Source organism: Sinohyriopsis cumingii, chromosome 1, assembly GCF_028554795.1.
Source record: "Sinohyriopsis cumingii isolate HCF-2022 chromosome 1, ASM2855479v2, whole genome shotgun sequence".
NCBI classification, from domain to species: domain Eukaryota; kingdom Metazoa; phylum Mollusca; class Bivalvia; order Unionida; family Unionidae; genus Sinohyriopsis; species Sinohyriopsis cumingii.
Genome location: NC_142961.1, coordinates 121745214 through 121761952, shown reverse-complemented (window position 1 = coordinate 121761952; position 16739 = coordinate 121745214). Strand labels below are relative to the sequence as shown.

Genomic DNA, 16739 nt, shown 5'->3' with positions numbered 1-16739 from the left:
ATTTCAGTCATATCGTTATGATGTTTGCATGTGTGACAGTTTACAGTGATGTCTAGCACTGGGGCATCATGTCGCATGTAATTTAATTGCTTGTTAGCTTTATTTTTTTTATTATTCTATTACATGTTATTGTAATGTAATATTGTTTACTGGATTGGATATTGTCCAGAATAGAGTTCAGTTCTGTTTGACCTGACTGAATGTTTTTATTTTCGACGAAAACAACTAATAATAGAACCATTGTATCTTGTTGCTGACCTTGTTTTAATATCAGTGACAGTTTTAGTAAACATCTATTTTAATTTTTTTAAAATTTTTTCTCAGAGTAAGAATCATTAAGGGTAATGAATGTCATACCTGGACTACGTGATAATATTTATGTAACAAACTTCAATTTTTTCCAGAACAATGAACTCTTGACCCCCATTCAAGAACCTATTTTCCGTTTTAGCTAGTCTTATAACCGATGCTAGGATAAGAACTGTATCAGTCGTGCCTTAACACTTGAGACGTCAACTTGTGTCCAGTTTGGGCTGAGCTTTTATTTTCTTCAAACTATTGAATTTCAAGTGATTCGTTTATCTGGAAATACAAAAGGGGTTTAATAATTCTCGGACAAAGACATTTACTGGAATTTATATGAAATTCAAAAAATGGAATAATATTTTCTGTGATTCGACAGGAGACTGTTGACACATCAGTACAACGCTGACTAGTACAGACGTTATCGTCTTTCTTTTCGGATTTTCATCGGGATTTGAACTGTAATTCACTTAGAACTTTTCATTGAGTGGACTTGTGTTTTATATTTCTTGGATTATTTTTGGATTTAATTCCTAAAACCGTAAGTTCTTTTTGTTGATTTTTCACTTTTTATTCTTGGGAAATAAATTATTTGTTAAATATTACAAAGATTGTTGTCTTCACTCTTTTCTATTACTTCTTTTAAAAGCATAGACTCGTAACAACATGAAGTATGATTTCCCACCCCGTCACATTATCCATACACCAGGCTGGCCAGTCCTAACACAAACTCTTAATGCTGAGCGCCTAGCAAGGCAACTGTTAGTACCATTTTTATAAGTTTTTGGTATGACTTGACCGCGTCTCGAACCACTAGACCACCGGAGTGGTCACACAAGTAGGCACTCTTTTATTATGACAAATTAATGCGACATTAGCAGCATAGGCTCTCATCTATCAATAGATTGATTCAGAACATGACAATATTACGCTAACTAGCATTAATTGATAGGAAACACCTACTTACATGGAAGAAGTTTGGCTGTCCTGAAACGCGACTTATAGCCTTTTCACATTGAGCATACGCTTAATTTATTTCACAATTTTTCGACATTCTGAATCACACAGAAACACTAAACCGATGGCCTGAATTTTGCAGCCCCAAGAGTGCTAAACTACATCTAAGAAGGCTGAGAGTTTCTTTCAGACCGAATTATGTCTCAAAGAATTATTCGTGCCTTGTTATCATAATTTTATGTTAACCGTACAACATCAGATTTAACCTTCATATATTGTATGCAACCAACCCGAGCTAGAAATATCCTCAGGTACAAAGAAAACTTTTTCGCTTGTGCGATTCGAACCTGGATTGTCTCGATCAAGGGCATGACACGCTAAGCAATTAGGTCACCAATAACTCTTAATGTGTAAAAGGAAAAATGTATATAAATTTAATAGTGCTAGCAAGAAACAATGCATTACAGCTCCCACATAATAGTCAATATTAATAGCAAAATTTATTTAAAATTATTATACCATCTCTTGTAATTTTCAATAGTGTACATATCGCATTCGTGGTCCCACGCGTTTTATCGCACATACGGCTCCTCATGTTTATCATAGCTGCCATCTCATTTTATCAATGTTATGTAGTAACATATGTTCGTCATAATGATGTAGTTATTTCTATGTCTCAAATTATTAGCTTCCACTTCCACTAATAATAATTTGATATGTCTTTTTTATATGGACAGTAGATAAGACAGCTTAAGTCTAAAACAATTACGTTCCCTTTTGAGAATTAAATGCAACATAGAGCATTCCATTTCTTGACTTAAGCTATCTAATGCAATGACAGAATATCGCCAGCTTTTACACACTATACCGCGATCAATAATAGCAGTGTTGTGGTACCTCTGTGTGTGTGTTTGTGTGTGTGTGTGCGCGCGTGTGTGTGTGTGTGATTTGGATTTTTAACGTAGCTTTAACACTTTTTCGGTCATATCGCTACGACGTCTGCAGTGTGACAGTTTATAGTGATGTCTAGCACTGGGGCATCATGCTGCATTATCCTGACACCAGGCTGATCAGTCCTAACACTGACCTCTTAATGCTGAGCGCCAAGCGAGGCAACTGTTAATGCCATTTTTGTAAGTCTTTGGTATGCCTCGACCGGGAATCGAACCAAATACTTCCTACATCCGAGGCGGATTCTCTAACCACTAGGCCACAGGAGCGGTCTTGCGGTACCTATAGTAGTGTGTTGATCTGCCTTGGGTGCCTCAAGGAGACTTCGTTTGATGGCGCAACAAGGTTACGTTTACGCACGCACATGTACAGAAATCCTCAAAGGGGAACATCATGGATGTATTAGAAGGGGTTTATTTATCTGAAGCCGTAACCGGCCGGACACTCTCAAATCGCTTTAGTGACACTTCTCCAACTAGGACTAGGTTCTGCTGAAAGCAACACAAAATAACTGTACATTATTGTGCATATTTTAAATTTATTAAAGCTCAGATAAAAAATAGTTTTGATAATCTGTTTTTAATTGTGATGGAAGAAATGTAAAACATAGCAAGCAGATGCATGAAAATGCACAGTGGGACAGGATTATAGGCTACACACACACACTAGGAAGACACATACATACACACATACATCAATCCATCCATCCATACATACATACATACATACATACATACATGCATACATACATACATACATACAGTGTCCATCAAGTCGGTGAGGACCACTTTAGTCATCCAGTGTTGTAGCGGGAACGAATGGTCTGTGGGTGCGGAGATGGCTGATGAGACCGATGTGCGCCCTAAATGTTATGTGGCATTGTGGACAGGGGATGGTAACAACGCAGATCGTGGGGTTACTTGCTCGGAATTTCCTGGCCAGCCTCCTTTGTTCTGCAGCGGATGTCTTATTGTCCTTGCAAACTGCAGCACCTTCACTGATGGTGGAGCGCCATTCGACCCTGTCTTGGGCAGTCTGCTCCCACGTTTCATAGCCAACGCCCAAGTTCTTCATGTCCTTACATACATACATACGTACATACATACATACATACATACATGCATACATACATTATAAATTCTTTCTCCCTTTTCAAGGCGTGCTTATAGGTCTACCTAGTCCAATAAATCAAGCCCTCAACTCTGTGTTGATACTGATGGACGATATGTGAATTTGATGTCACATGTTCATTAAAATGTGCAATTTGTCCACATATTTCCGGAAAAACCTGCGTACAATTTAAAGACATACCGGTAATTGGTAACAGCCATATCCAGCGCGAAATTCAAATTGGCCACAGGACACTTGTAAATTCCACCTAGATTTACAAATCATCACAGACAGGATATACGTCGGGATGATTATTTTACGAAAGATATGTATCCGTAGACGTAAACTTTTATGAAATGGATTTTTTTCGTAAACTCTTAAGTCAAGCTGTTTCCAAAACCCAACGGAGAGAGAGAGAGAGAGAGAGAGAGAGAGAGAAAGACGATGTTCAATCATCTTGAAAGAATTGTCACTTGATGATGAAGATGTGGCTACATTCTTGGGGAATTGAAGGTACTCGGATCGACTGTAAAAACAAAAGCCTGTTTGAGCTTCTGGCCAGCAAAACTTTATTGAAATACACAACATATAAAATTACATTCCAATATCAAACTACACAAGCTTACATTACAGATATAAGAGATACATATAAAACTACGATATTCTTTCAAAACCAACATCATACATTGTATAATATCTGCCGTTTAGAATATCATACAGATAATTAAATATCGAATAAATTCAGGATAGCAAAAGAATCTAAAATTCAATATTTCAGAAAAATATCGTGATTGAAATATATATTATTGAATTCATTCTAAAATGCCAACATATTAAACTCTATTATTTAAAGAGTGTTTTATTTCTAAATTAACTATTACTGAGTATGAAGTTTGTAGCGAACGTTGCTTTTTACTATAATCAATAATATAATTACAAGCAAATACAAGTTCTTCAAATAAATTAACTTTCTAATACGTTATGTTAAATAATAGTAAAGAAATATTTTAAAATGATCTAATGATTAAACGTACTGATGTTAGATTAACATCTTAGCACTAAAAATTCTTATAACACTAAAAAGTCTTATACTATGAAAAGTTGTACATAGATCATAATCTTACCTGTAAAAACAAGAGCCTGTTTGAGCTTCTGGGCAGCAAAACTGGTGTCAGCCCGTGGCTGGGGCTTTATATACCAGTTTCTTAGGTCAAAGCCAAATATGGACATGTGCCTAATCCTTGTGTTCACCAGAATCTCAAAGTGAGGCTTCGTAGTCTCTTACAGGTTATTGTCTAGGTCTATGTACATTATTACGTAGCTACGTCTGCAAGATCAGCGCATTTGCCCTCTAGAGGAATCGTTGGAATCTGTCTAGTTCATCTATTTACGTAACCTAGTGAATGTACTTTTTGCTGAGTCTGAGATACAGGCAATGTGTGTATAAGACGGTTCTTACTTGATCATAAGAGCGTAATCGTTGTTAAATAGTAGTATATAATTGTAATAATTAATAAATGGATTCAATCTCAATATATTTTAATAGAAAATTACTTTCAATATAATTTATCAACTTACTTTTAATACAGTTTAGAAAATATTTCAATCTTGTTACTTGTACTAAAAAATTATGTCTTAATAATAATACGGATGTCACCAAAAGAACCCGTCAGACGACGGCAGCTCCACAGCCGCGAGAAATACTGGTAAGTATATAAAATGTACACCGATGCGTGCAAACAAAATTGACTGCAGATTGTTGCAGCTTTTTTTTTAACAAATAAGTGATATCCACTGAGTTACACAGGTACTTGTGTATCGATTGTTTCACTTTATTTTTTACCTTTGGGGTGGGTATACTGAAAAGTTTAATTTCAATTAATTCTTTTCTCCTGGTTTTACCTTACAGAAAACTATTTTCACTTTTTCTGGCACATTTCCTTGGAACGTAGATTATGCACAAGTGCACAGTTTTTATTCTAGAAATGGACAGTTTACTTCGAATACCTACACGTAATGTATACTTTTCTTGTAAATAAATATGTGTAATAGGTATAGAATTTGGAAACATTGAAAATTATGAAGATGAGTGACTGAAAATTCCGATTTTTCTTTAAATGCAGAATTATTTCGTACCTGTGTGTGTGTGTGTGTGTGAGCACGCGTGTGCGCGCGTGTGTGTGTGTATTTTTCCAGTACCAGTTACAGAAAAGAAAAAATCTCTCTCAATAATTTTTACTTAACGCTTAAAAAGGTTTGGGTCTGATCCCAACAACGCATTGTATTCGTTACATAACGAAAAGAAACTATTTTTTTATCCGTCTTGCCCTCACAATTGTGGTGACATCGGCGTGCACGAACAAGAAAGGAAAAAAACATAGCCACTATAACATACTACCAAAAATAACTAAGAGGACGAGAGTAACGATAACAAACAAACGAAGAACAGAAAATTATTAAGGCTCACCAAAGTACTGATTTCCATGTTCCAAATTAATATGAGGTTTTTGATGACTAAAAAGTAAATAAATAAATAGGTGATAAACACAGAAAAAGATTTTCTATTGATACGCATAGTACTCATCTTTGACTCGGTAGTTTTTCGAGACATTTCATATCATCATCATCATCATCATCATCATCATCAAGTACAATAGCAACAACTGGATATGAAATCTATCGCAAATATCCTGTCTTTATTCTTTTTCACCAACCCATTTCCCTCATTCCGTGGCTTTATTTAGGATTTGAATCTTCGTTGCTATTCATGCACAAGAAAGAACCCCCAACACAAAACATGACCATTCCAGGCGCATATACAGTGTTATTTTGCGGAGTGGGTGGGTCTATCAAATCCTTTTACCTAAAATGGCTAATTTTATCTGGGCTTTTTATTCATTGAAATATATACTATTTAAACTGTACTCTTGGATCCTCCCAACCCCACCTCAGCCTTCTGGATCCACAACTGCGTCCCTCAATTCCCTCCTCCATTCGGCTTTAAAAGTTAAGAGGAAGAGTCTAAATTGACCATGGAACTATGACAAGGATCCGAAATCTACGATAGTTTCTACTGATCCTAGAGAAAAGACAATAGCAAATATGATCACCCTCCCTAAAGCGGTGTCGATAGATTTAGGGTAACAAAGCAGAGTAGTCCATACTTTTCACGGGAATGTGACCTTTGACGTTCAGCTACGCTTCCCCTAGGGGCTGTATCTACTCAGTGGTGTAGCTATGATATTTGGGCCTCTATGCAAAACTTACTGATGGATGGTCCCTGCCTAATTTATAGTGTAAGAAAAATAATTAGTGGACCCAGTGCTTTGTATATACATTTTATATTTTATCTACGCCCCGACATCTACTCGTCCTATTAAACATTGCATAAAATACCAGTATGATCCATTTTCCACAGACGGAATGACAGAACAAATTACAAAATATCCACAAGAGTTTCGATATAATAATAATAATAATAATAATAATGATGATGATGATGATGATGATGATGATGATGATGATGATGAGTGCTGTAAGGATGATACGGTGGAGGCAGGAACAAAGGAGAAAAGGAATGCAATCGAAAAGATGACATTTATGATGATTTATCTACATATGTTTACAGGAACATTCGATCACCATAGCGTAACTACAGCTTTACATGCGTCTGATCTAATATTTTCACCTACCGTCTAAACGCATGCGCAATGCAGGCTCTACTTTCAATTCCAATTCGGTGCTTAACATAATGGCGACAGCAATTAGATTAACGTGCGGGATTTGCCACTGCCCATACAAAATGCCGAAGATACTGCCTTGCTTTCACAGTTTTTGTGAAACTTGTATGGAGTCTCACATTTCTAGAGCCAGACCAAATCCGAAATTTCAGTGTCCATTGTGTCGGACAGATATTGACATTCCTGAAGGTGGGGCTCGCTCTCTACAGACCAACTATTACATCGAAACAGTAGATGAGGGGATAACAGAAAGCAAGGTAATTGTTTTATGTGAAAACTGTGACGATGAACAGAGACATGTTGCTATAAAATACTGCAAGGTATGCCAACAACACATTTGTGAAAATTGTGCTCTTCTCCATGAGAAACTAAAGATAACTAAAAGCCATGAGTTATTTAATTTGGACCACCTGCATGAAACAAGAAGCTCCCAGAAACCGTGTTCAAAACATTATGCAGTGTTGGCAGAAAGTTATTGTCAAAATTGTCATGAATTCCTCTGCTCTGTTTGCCGAGATCAATGTCATGGCCAGCATGTCATTGAAAGTATCAAAGACGCTGCAGAAAGAAGAAAGAATGATATACAAAAAACATTAGAAGAAAGTGCGACTTATATATATTTAACCCAGACGAGGTTAGAGGTAATCCAGGAGCTGAAGTCAGTGGTTAAGTCACACGAGATGAAAGCAGTGGAGAAACTTGAAAACAAAGCACATGTACTTAAAGAACAAATCAACTCTGGAGTAAAAGAATTAAATTCACAGATTACTCAATATTGCGAAAAGGAACTATCGAAGCTCGACCGTATTGAGAAATGCATGGCATCAACACTTGAAAAGCATGAAGCAATAAATAAGTGGGTAAAAATTGCAAGTGATGAGGAATTGCTCGCAGAAGGTTTCATGATGCAGACCAAAATAATGGCGGTTAATGCCTCTGTGCCATCCTTTGTTCCTCCATTAAGTCTGGTTACATTTACAGAAAAGACAGATACAGATCTTACTGCTAGAATTATTGGGTCAGTAAAAAATCAAACAACGTCTTCAGATGTTGGCAATATTGAAATGGAGCTCATCAATACTTTTTGTTTGCCACATTCTTGGCAGATAATGTCACTTTTGCCATACAAGGATATGCAGACGTTGATGGTACAGCAATGGAGAAACGGCTTCAGTTTGTATGATGAGTACGGAGTAAAGCGTAGCCAAATACTAGAGACTCTTCAAATCATTGCAGCTGATTGTGATAGAGATTTGAACATGTTTGTCTCAGTTTCTTTGGAATGTAAATTGTACAAAATTAGCAGAGACTGCACGGTAACTACCGTATGCACTTTGCCTATCGTACCTGAATCAATTGCAGCTTGTCCGGATGGAAGGGTGGTTGTATGCAGTGCTAAATCTGAAAGACTACTTGTAATTGATCAGAGCGGCAAAAACATTACATACTCAAAGCTTGGCACGGGTGAGTTTAAGCTATTAAAAAGCATTGCTGTATGCAAGTATACAAACATACTAGCTGTTTGTAATGAAACGCATAGGTCGGCAGACAACTCTAAATTCTATGTGAATATTCATCTTATTGACTATAGAGGAGAGAATATAAATACCCTTGAAAATCTACAAGTTTATTGTGCCATGCCCGACAATAGAGGACATTTCTTACTCGGGCTGAATGATGGAGTGACTGTGATAGATACACTTGGCAACACATTGGCAAATCTTGTTTGCAGCAAACTCTCTTTCCAGGCATTATGTTTAACTGTTGACACTGTTAACCAGCTTTGGATTGGCGGGGAAGGAATTATTTACATATTCAAATGCCCAAATGTTAGCATTTCGATGACAAATACCAAGCATTTGAATGACAAAGACCACATACATAAGCTCAAAAAGTGAACTGGAACACAAACTGGAGCACTTATGTTGAATATGCTTAGGCAGGATAGCATGACCAACAGCCAGACATTCATACATATTTGCATGTTCAAGAAATGCAATCTCACAACATCACACAAATTGTCTCTGAAAGAATGAAAGAATTTCGTGTCATATTTCAGAAGTCATAGTGAAAAGAAGTAGCTTAATTAAATAGATCACGTATTCTTTAAACAGTACAAACATAAAACTCAAGCTAAAACTCAGGGTTGAAAATCATGAATGGTCTATACCACAGAACTAGAATAACCCTCTAAATTTCAAGAATAAACAAGTATAAAATCTGAATTTGGAATTCTGAGCTTTTTTGAGCTTCAAAACATTTCGAGACTTCAGGACCAGTTTATCAGCATGATGTTAGCTTAACGTAAAATTGATAAAGGACTTCAATCACATTAACCTGTCTAAGGAGGGATATATACTTTATTTTAATCTGACTTGTGCATGTTCTAGTTACATTGTCTATCTTTTCATCTGTTAGTGTCAGTACGCTTGCTTTTAAGTTTTTAAAATCATATTTAATTTTGCTGGTTCAAGCTTAGGTGTGAGAAAGGATATACTGAGGTACATGAAAAACTATTATAAAGTTTCAGGCTACATGAAATGTTCTTATTCAAAGTGTTAAAAATGAAAAAGTTGGAAAAATTGATTTTTGAAAATAAATCTGTTTGGATACATTACAGTTTTAAACAATTCTTTCACATTCCTATTACAAAGATATAAATAGGACACATATCATAAGATTTTCACTTTATTGATATTAACAAGTTTTAACTTGTCTGGTCATAAGGCTAGGTGAAGATCTTGTGTGGTCTCTGCGGCAGTTGACCGCCAGCAATTCATATATTAAACTTCTCTAAACCAGGTGTACTGGTTCCAACCAAATTTGTCATACAACCTTTCGACATGACGGCCTTTCATAAAGATACATGAGATGCAGTTTCACTAAATCCACCATTAATAACACTAGAAATAGCAATATGCGACTTTTCTCAAAGACCGCTGAACAGAATTTGACCGAATTTGGTTTTTGAATGAACTATATGGGATAAAGGAAATTGAATTGTATATGAATGATGCCAATTACCTTAACAAAATGCGCACCATTTCTGAAAATAAAAATATCTTTAGATGATTTCTATAAAACTGCTGAAATAATTGACCAAATGTTGACGCAAAGAACTAAAAATACAAACGGCTTTCAAGTTGTAATGTGTTGACATCGATTTATCGGAACCTGTTCACTGTAGAGCCATGCCATGTTGAGATGGATGTATATATTTGATAAGTTATCCATTTTCATTAGGAGTTGTCACCATGCTTCACAGACTAGTGTTTTGTGTTGTCATTTTGGGGGTTCACATGTAAAGGTTCAAGGTCACACAAATCTGAATTTATTTTGTGGATGATAAATAATATTTATAATGACTATTGGAGAGTACTTAATGTTTGTAGAAATAAACCATGTAACCTCTTATTACATTTTGCTTGCATATTAGAAATGAGAATTCGTTTTGGCAATGTGACATGAAACATTTTGACATCTTTTCTAATTTATGTAAATTCATGATTGGCTGGTATGAAACTGATTCAATAACTCTTGGCTACCAATGTATTGACAGTTTTATAAACTTGTACACTTCCATGTAATGCCCATATTCGTTAGTACATGTACATTGTCAGAATTTATAGGGTATAGTGACACGTGTCTACAACATACAGTTTTTAAATTTCCCTGGATAGTCTTGTATGGACAGGTTTTGCTGTCTGTATTTTGTATGCATGTGTTCAGCATCTTTATTACTATTATTTATTTATATATATTTGCAATGTAATCGTAACTTTTATTACAGGTTTAAGTACAAAGATTAGAGACTAATTGGCGAAATAATCTTCATATCTTATTCATTCCTATACTTTCACATGTGAAAAATATATTCTTATATTTTTACATGTGAAAATTTGATTTCCTATCAGACCATGCGACGATTTACTGTGTGTCTACAAAATTTGTACCCGCAACAACAAAACGCTGCGAGCTAGAACAAATAAATAGAAACTACCTTAGCTTTCATGCTTGGAAATTGATAAAGAAATTCGACATAGTTCACAATTCTGAAGTTATTTCCCATTAACTTCCTTGACAACGACAACTCCGCCGAGATGCATTGCTGAATCTAGCCGATAAAACAGCCCCACCTGATAATGCCTAGCTGTTTAGGGATTTATAGGCTATTTATAGCCTATTCATTAGAAACCTGCAAATATCTGCACTCAATCTTGTCTGCGCACATCGGCGTACAGTTTATACACTTGCCTTTATTTATCGCGGCTGTGAAGCAACCGTCGGCTGAAGGGTTCTTCTGGTGACATCTAGATTATATTTCCAGAGCAAATCCTATATTAGGCGACTAAAAATGCAGGCCAGACCCTTTTCTTTAGTGTTATGTATCTTTTTACCTTTTCAGGTACTTATTTATTTCTTAGAGGGTACGATTGTTCTTATTCTTTACATAATTTATGTTTTGCTTGAATGGCACTTTCAACAGTTAAGTGCTTTTCCCCAAGGAGATATTGAGGCACCTGACATGGGCTGTCTTTGGAGAGTATCTAACCAAGGACTCATTGATTATACTGTTTCAATGTTTCTTTTCACAATATGATGCCATCAACTAGAACAAACTTATAACGTTTGATTCATATCAACATATTAATACATCTTTTGAACGTGAACACAACATGAGTACCCTACCTTTACTGATAACTCGTTTAAAAATCACCCGCTAAGGTGATGACTTGTGGATGGGTGGGTGGGTTGGGGAATAACAGATTAAACAGGGGCTTGAGTATTTTCACTTCATGCAAAAATGAAGTTTCTGAACATTGAATCTTGATGAATGCGTCAAAAATTATTTTCGATGGAGTTCTCAAAAGTACAAACAACTTTCAAGTTATGGGTTGGTCTTCACCAAGTTTCCATTATAGAAACTAGGTTTATAATTGTTTCTGGGGGGTCAAAATTTAAAATATTTCCCTTTCATTGAAATCAGACGAAACTGTAACGAAACTGCAATTTTAATTTAATTTACACATTACCTGTTGCTTGAAGTTAACGATGTCGTTGTTATCAACGACAATTCAGAGTGGAGAGTTATGATTAGCATAACCAATTTTAAGGACTTAAACCCTAACAGAATCAAACATTTAAATTTTAGTGGCAGAACAATATCGAGTTTTCAGAAGTCGACTTTATGATACTAGATGTTTCTATGCTTAAAGAAGGTATCCAATAAAATAATTAATTTAAACTTTGAACGCACACTTTTTACATATGTCACGTGAGCATCTAAGTATATACAACGCATGTTTGCTGGAAATAGCTGAACGCTTGTAAATTACATTACAGCTACACTCTTGGAAAAATGCTGGAACTTCTGAAAAGGATTACTATGATCCAGTTGTGATGTGTGAAATGATGTCATTCTAAGATGCACTTTAAGTATATGTTTTGTAGTACTGGGTCAAAAGATAATATTATCCAATGCTGTATCTTTATATTGAATCATTTCCATGGAGTATTGCTAAGATCAGAAAACAGACTTTATCAAGTTTATAATATTTCTAGTAGTTTATTCTTGTTGGATTTTCAGTGACCTGTTTCATCAATGTCATTTATATTAAAATCCAAACACCAGTTACAATAAATCAATAATAATGTCAAATCAGCTCAGAGCCTCTTCTAAAATGAATACCATACTGACTTTGTTGAGAAGTTAATAAATAAACAAAAGATAATAAGAGGTTAACATTTGTTAGTTTAATTTCATAGCGAGAGTTCATTAAATTCTTATGTTCAAAATTTACGCAGTCAGTAAAAGTCTATAACATTGTAATGAAAAATTGACACCCTGAGCTAAAGGCAATTTTTGAGCTTTTATCTATTATTTAAAGCAGACGATTCGTTGTCTAAGATGAATTTATCAAATCAATCGCTTAGCCAGTTTCCAAACATGTCAGCATATCAGGTATGAATTCTTCGAGAAGTTGAAAGATTTCATCCAGATAGATCAGTATACAACCTTCACCGCTGTTTGCATGTAAAACATAAAAAACCAGAGTGTTATGCCATATTTTCACAACCCATCGGAAAACCAAAGGGGTTTCTAATAGATTTCTGCTGGAGATCCTGTATAAATAATGCGTCCATCCGACAAAGGAATATCAGCAGGAGTTGCACAAATGAAGAAATGTACACGAGTTGAAACAGAACTCAAGGCCGCCGGTACACGCGGTTGGTTGCAGCATCTATGTCAATACTCTTTCTCCGATATCAGGAAGGAATCGTACTCATTTCACAGACTTTGTGAAGATTCTGTAAGTATACTGAGTGGGTCTATATAGTGTAGTTGATGTGATGCATGATCAAAATAGTTTCCATTATTATCATCATCATCAGTATCATAATCATCAGGATCATACTTATCCTCGGCAACATCTTTCCTAGACACTTGAAGCAAGTCTTTCCACCATACACTTTCAGTAGTTTCCGTTGTCAAATTAGTTGCAGTATGCATATTACCATTCAAAGTGTCCACAACACATTTAGACAAAACAAAACTAATTTTGATAGGTCAGTCATGTTTTCTTTAACTTTTGTATGTATTCTTTTCATGTAATAGTTTGAATTATGATTCTTCTTTCCTTTTTGTTTTCTCTTACTGCATACATGGAAATTCAATTCAATTCGTTAACATACACTGCTACATTTGCGTAATTGTTAAAACAGATGAGATTTACGATAGTCATACGTTTTAATTCTTCGCTCATGTGCATGTCGCAGAGGATTTGATTTTTTTAAAATTAATTTTCCAGGTTTTCCTCACGGACGATCCTGGTTATTTACAACAGATCTTATATGTCTTTAGCATTGTTGACAAATTTTTTAATTCCGTTTACTTTGATGTAGGTGTTCATGGGTTAATTTGGATTATAAAGTATACAGCCTGGCCTTACTTTAGATGTGTCCTCTCAACAGACTGCTAGCTCCGCTTGGTCTTTTTCACTTCCTGGACTTCAAAGGCAAGTTGGATGGAGAAACAAATATGGCCGATAACTTTTTTTACTTTTTATATATTGTATAATTTGTGTTACACTTGGAGAATCTGGTATTATCTACTCTAGCAAAATTCAGTTTACCTATTTGTATAGCTGTTAATATTTCTGTACTTTGGACTAGTTTAGGATCATTCTTGAGCTCATGGGAACTGCCATTTTAATCAGCTGTCTGTGTTAGATAGTGCGAAGTGTCCCTAATTAATACATGTATAAATTTAATTCGTAGTGCATGAATGCAGTATAGATGCCACGCCAACATCCTCTCCACTGTGGATTTTGCTAATGCAAACAACTTCATCTTATACCCATCCCTCTCTCAGAAGCATGCAATAAATGTAGAGCTGAAATTATCTTCGTCTACCCAAGACCTGTCGGCATAGGGTGTAACTGGTCAGCAATATCCTGTGCTGACTGTTTTAGTGTAGTGGTCTAAAGCTTCTACAAGGTTATTTTATAGCCAAATTGTAAAAGAATCTTTTACAGTTCTGACTCGAACTGGAGACAATTTACAGTTTTTAGCATTAAAAATAAAGCCGAATACAGGGGAGGATCACACAAAAGGAAGAAATTGGTCTTGAAACAAGAAACACGTTGTCTAGAGTATTTTTTTTAAACGATCGTTAAAAGTATGCCCTCGAAACGATTAATATGCTTCTCCTTCCAAGGACGGGTGAGTTGATTTCATCGTGAATTCTGTCAAGCAGACCCCTTGTAAACTTAGGCACCACCCGGTCTAAACGATATATATGGTTCAACCCAGGAGTTTCGACACCAAAACAGGTCCATAAATATCCCTGTTTATGTTTCAATGAAAGCATGATTCCTAACATATTTTCCTTTTCTGTCATAGATTGCATTGTTTGAATGGTATTTGTTTTTCCCCTTTTATCAAAAGTTGTATTGCTCGTTTAACATTTAGTATGTTGTATTGCTTGGTTGTTTTTTATTCTTGTCTTTTTTATCATATACTGTATTGCTTCGTTGGTATTTAGTTTTCTCTTGTTATCGTATATTACATTGCTTGGTTGTTGTTTTTTTAGCACATTATTTGGCTATATCGTGCAGAGGATATGGGAAATTCTGTCTTTCCCAAAGTCACAATTTTTATTTTAAAAATGGAAAAGACAATCGGCAGATGTAATTGGACAGGTTTCCATTTCTTTACAAATAAAAGTATTTTTAAAAAATACACAGCCACTTTCTTTACATATATAATTTTAATACAATTGCACATCTTTTTTCCCACGCCGAAGTATAATTCCCAAATTATCAGAATTATATTAATATGAGAGAAATTAATATACCTTTCAATGTAGAGGGCATTATTTTGAGAAGTAAAAAGTAACTGGGTGTTGAGGAAAATTTGTAACATGTCATAAGTGATATCACAATATCAGGAGGGAATTGATCAAGGGATTTAACGCTCTTATTGTGTTGATATTAAGTTGAGTATCGTCCCTTAGCGAAAGTTGTTCATGGCCTCGGTAAATCATATGGAAATGTACTTACGCCTTAAAAATAATCTGTAGCACAGGGCATGACTTCCACAAATTTGAAAATCTTTAATCTTCTTGATTTTTACCACTGGTAATTTATTGTAATAAAGAGAAATGTGTGTATTACATGGGAGGTTAAAGAACGTATTTTTTCTTGATTTTGATATCTGAATGATGGGGTTGATTTGGATTTGACGGAACACTATTAGACCTTCCTTCTGATATGCATAAAAGATTGACAGCTCAGTACGGCTATTTTTACTTTATAAATTTCATTAACTAAACTATATAAAAAGAAATAATTCCAATTTTTATGAATGAAACGGATTTTCTGCAATATGATTGGATGTAAATGGTCACGTGATACTGATCTGGAATTTGTAACAATTCTGGGACTACTTTCTGTTTGCAATATAAAAAAACATGCAGACACGTCACTGTGAAACGATTGTTTCATCTTTTAAATATTTAAATCCGCAAATAAATATAACTTATACCCTTTTTATACATTTTCCAATATTCTTTGACTGATATTCATAGTTGACTATACAATTTAGCGTTCGTCTATAGGATTAAATGATCATGTTTGGGTATTTATCGATGTGTAAATTTTATCTAATCACTCACAAAGTAAATAAAGTCCGAAGAACTTTATGGAAACTTTGTGAGTGATTATGTAAAATTTACACATCGATAAATACCCAACCATGATAATTTAATCCTTATAATTCCAATGTACATACTCTGTAACATCAGATCAGCAGATTTAACCAACAAAACATTCACTTTTATGTACATCGAAGTTTTCTTTTATTAGCCTCTTAACTGCGATAGAATACATAGTCCTATCTTCGCTAGCCAAGATTCATCGCTTCTTTATACAGTGTTACGGGGTAGATTGTCATAGCGGGTCATGCCGGTGATATACTGTAATGATCATTATTTTAAGATATATAAAATGGTTGCTGCGGTTAAACTAGGAATATTCCGTTTTTGGAAAATTACGCTTGCGTATGGCACGTGTTGTTATAGCAACGTCGTTACTTTCTACTCATTTCGATCTTTCAAAAACAAAATCGTGTCCATTTTTAGTGACATCACTTGGCTGACTTATGTCCCTGACCTTTAAT

General features: G+C 35.1%; 1 protein-coding gene across 1 annotated transcript; it reads left to right on the top strand.

Moving 5' to 3' along the window:
* Positions 1–7046: 7046 nt before the first annotated feature.
* On the top strand, positions 7047–9675 carry LOC149807764 (uncharacterized). Its single transcript, XM_089970205.1, has one exon. It carries the CDS (start codon positions 7073–7075, stop codon positions 8957–8959), a length of 1887 nt encoding a protein of 628 aa, XP_089826331.1. The 5' UTR covers positions 7047–7072; the 3' UTR covers positions 8960–9675.
* The last annotated feature ends 7064 nt before the right edge of the window (positions 9676–16739 follow it).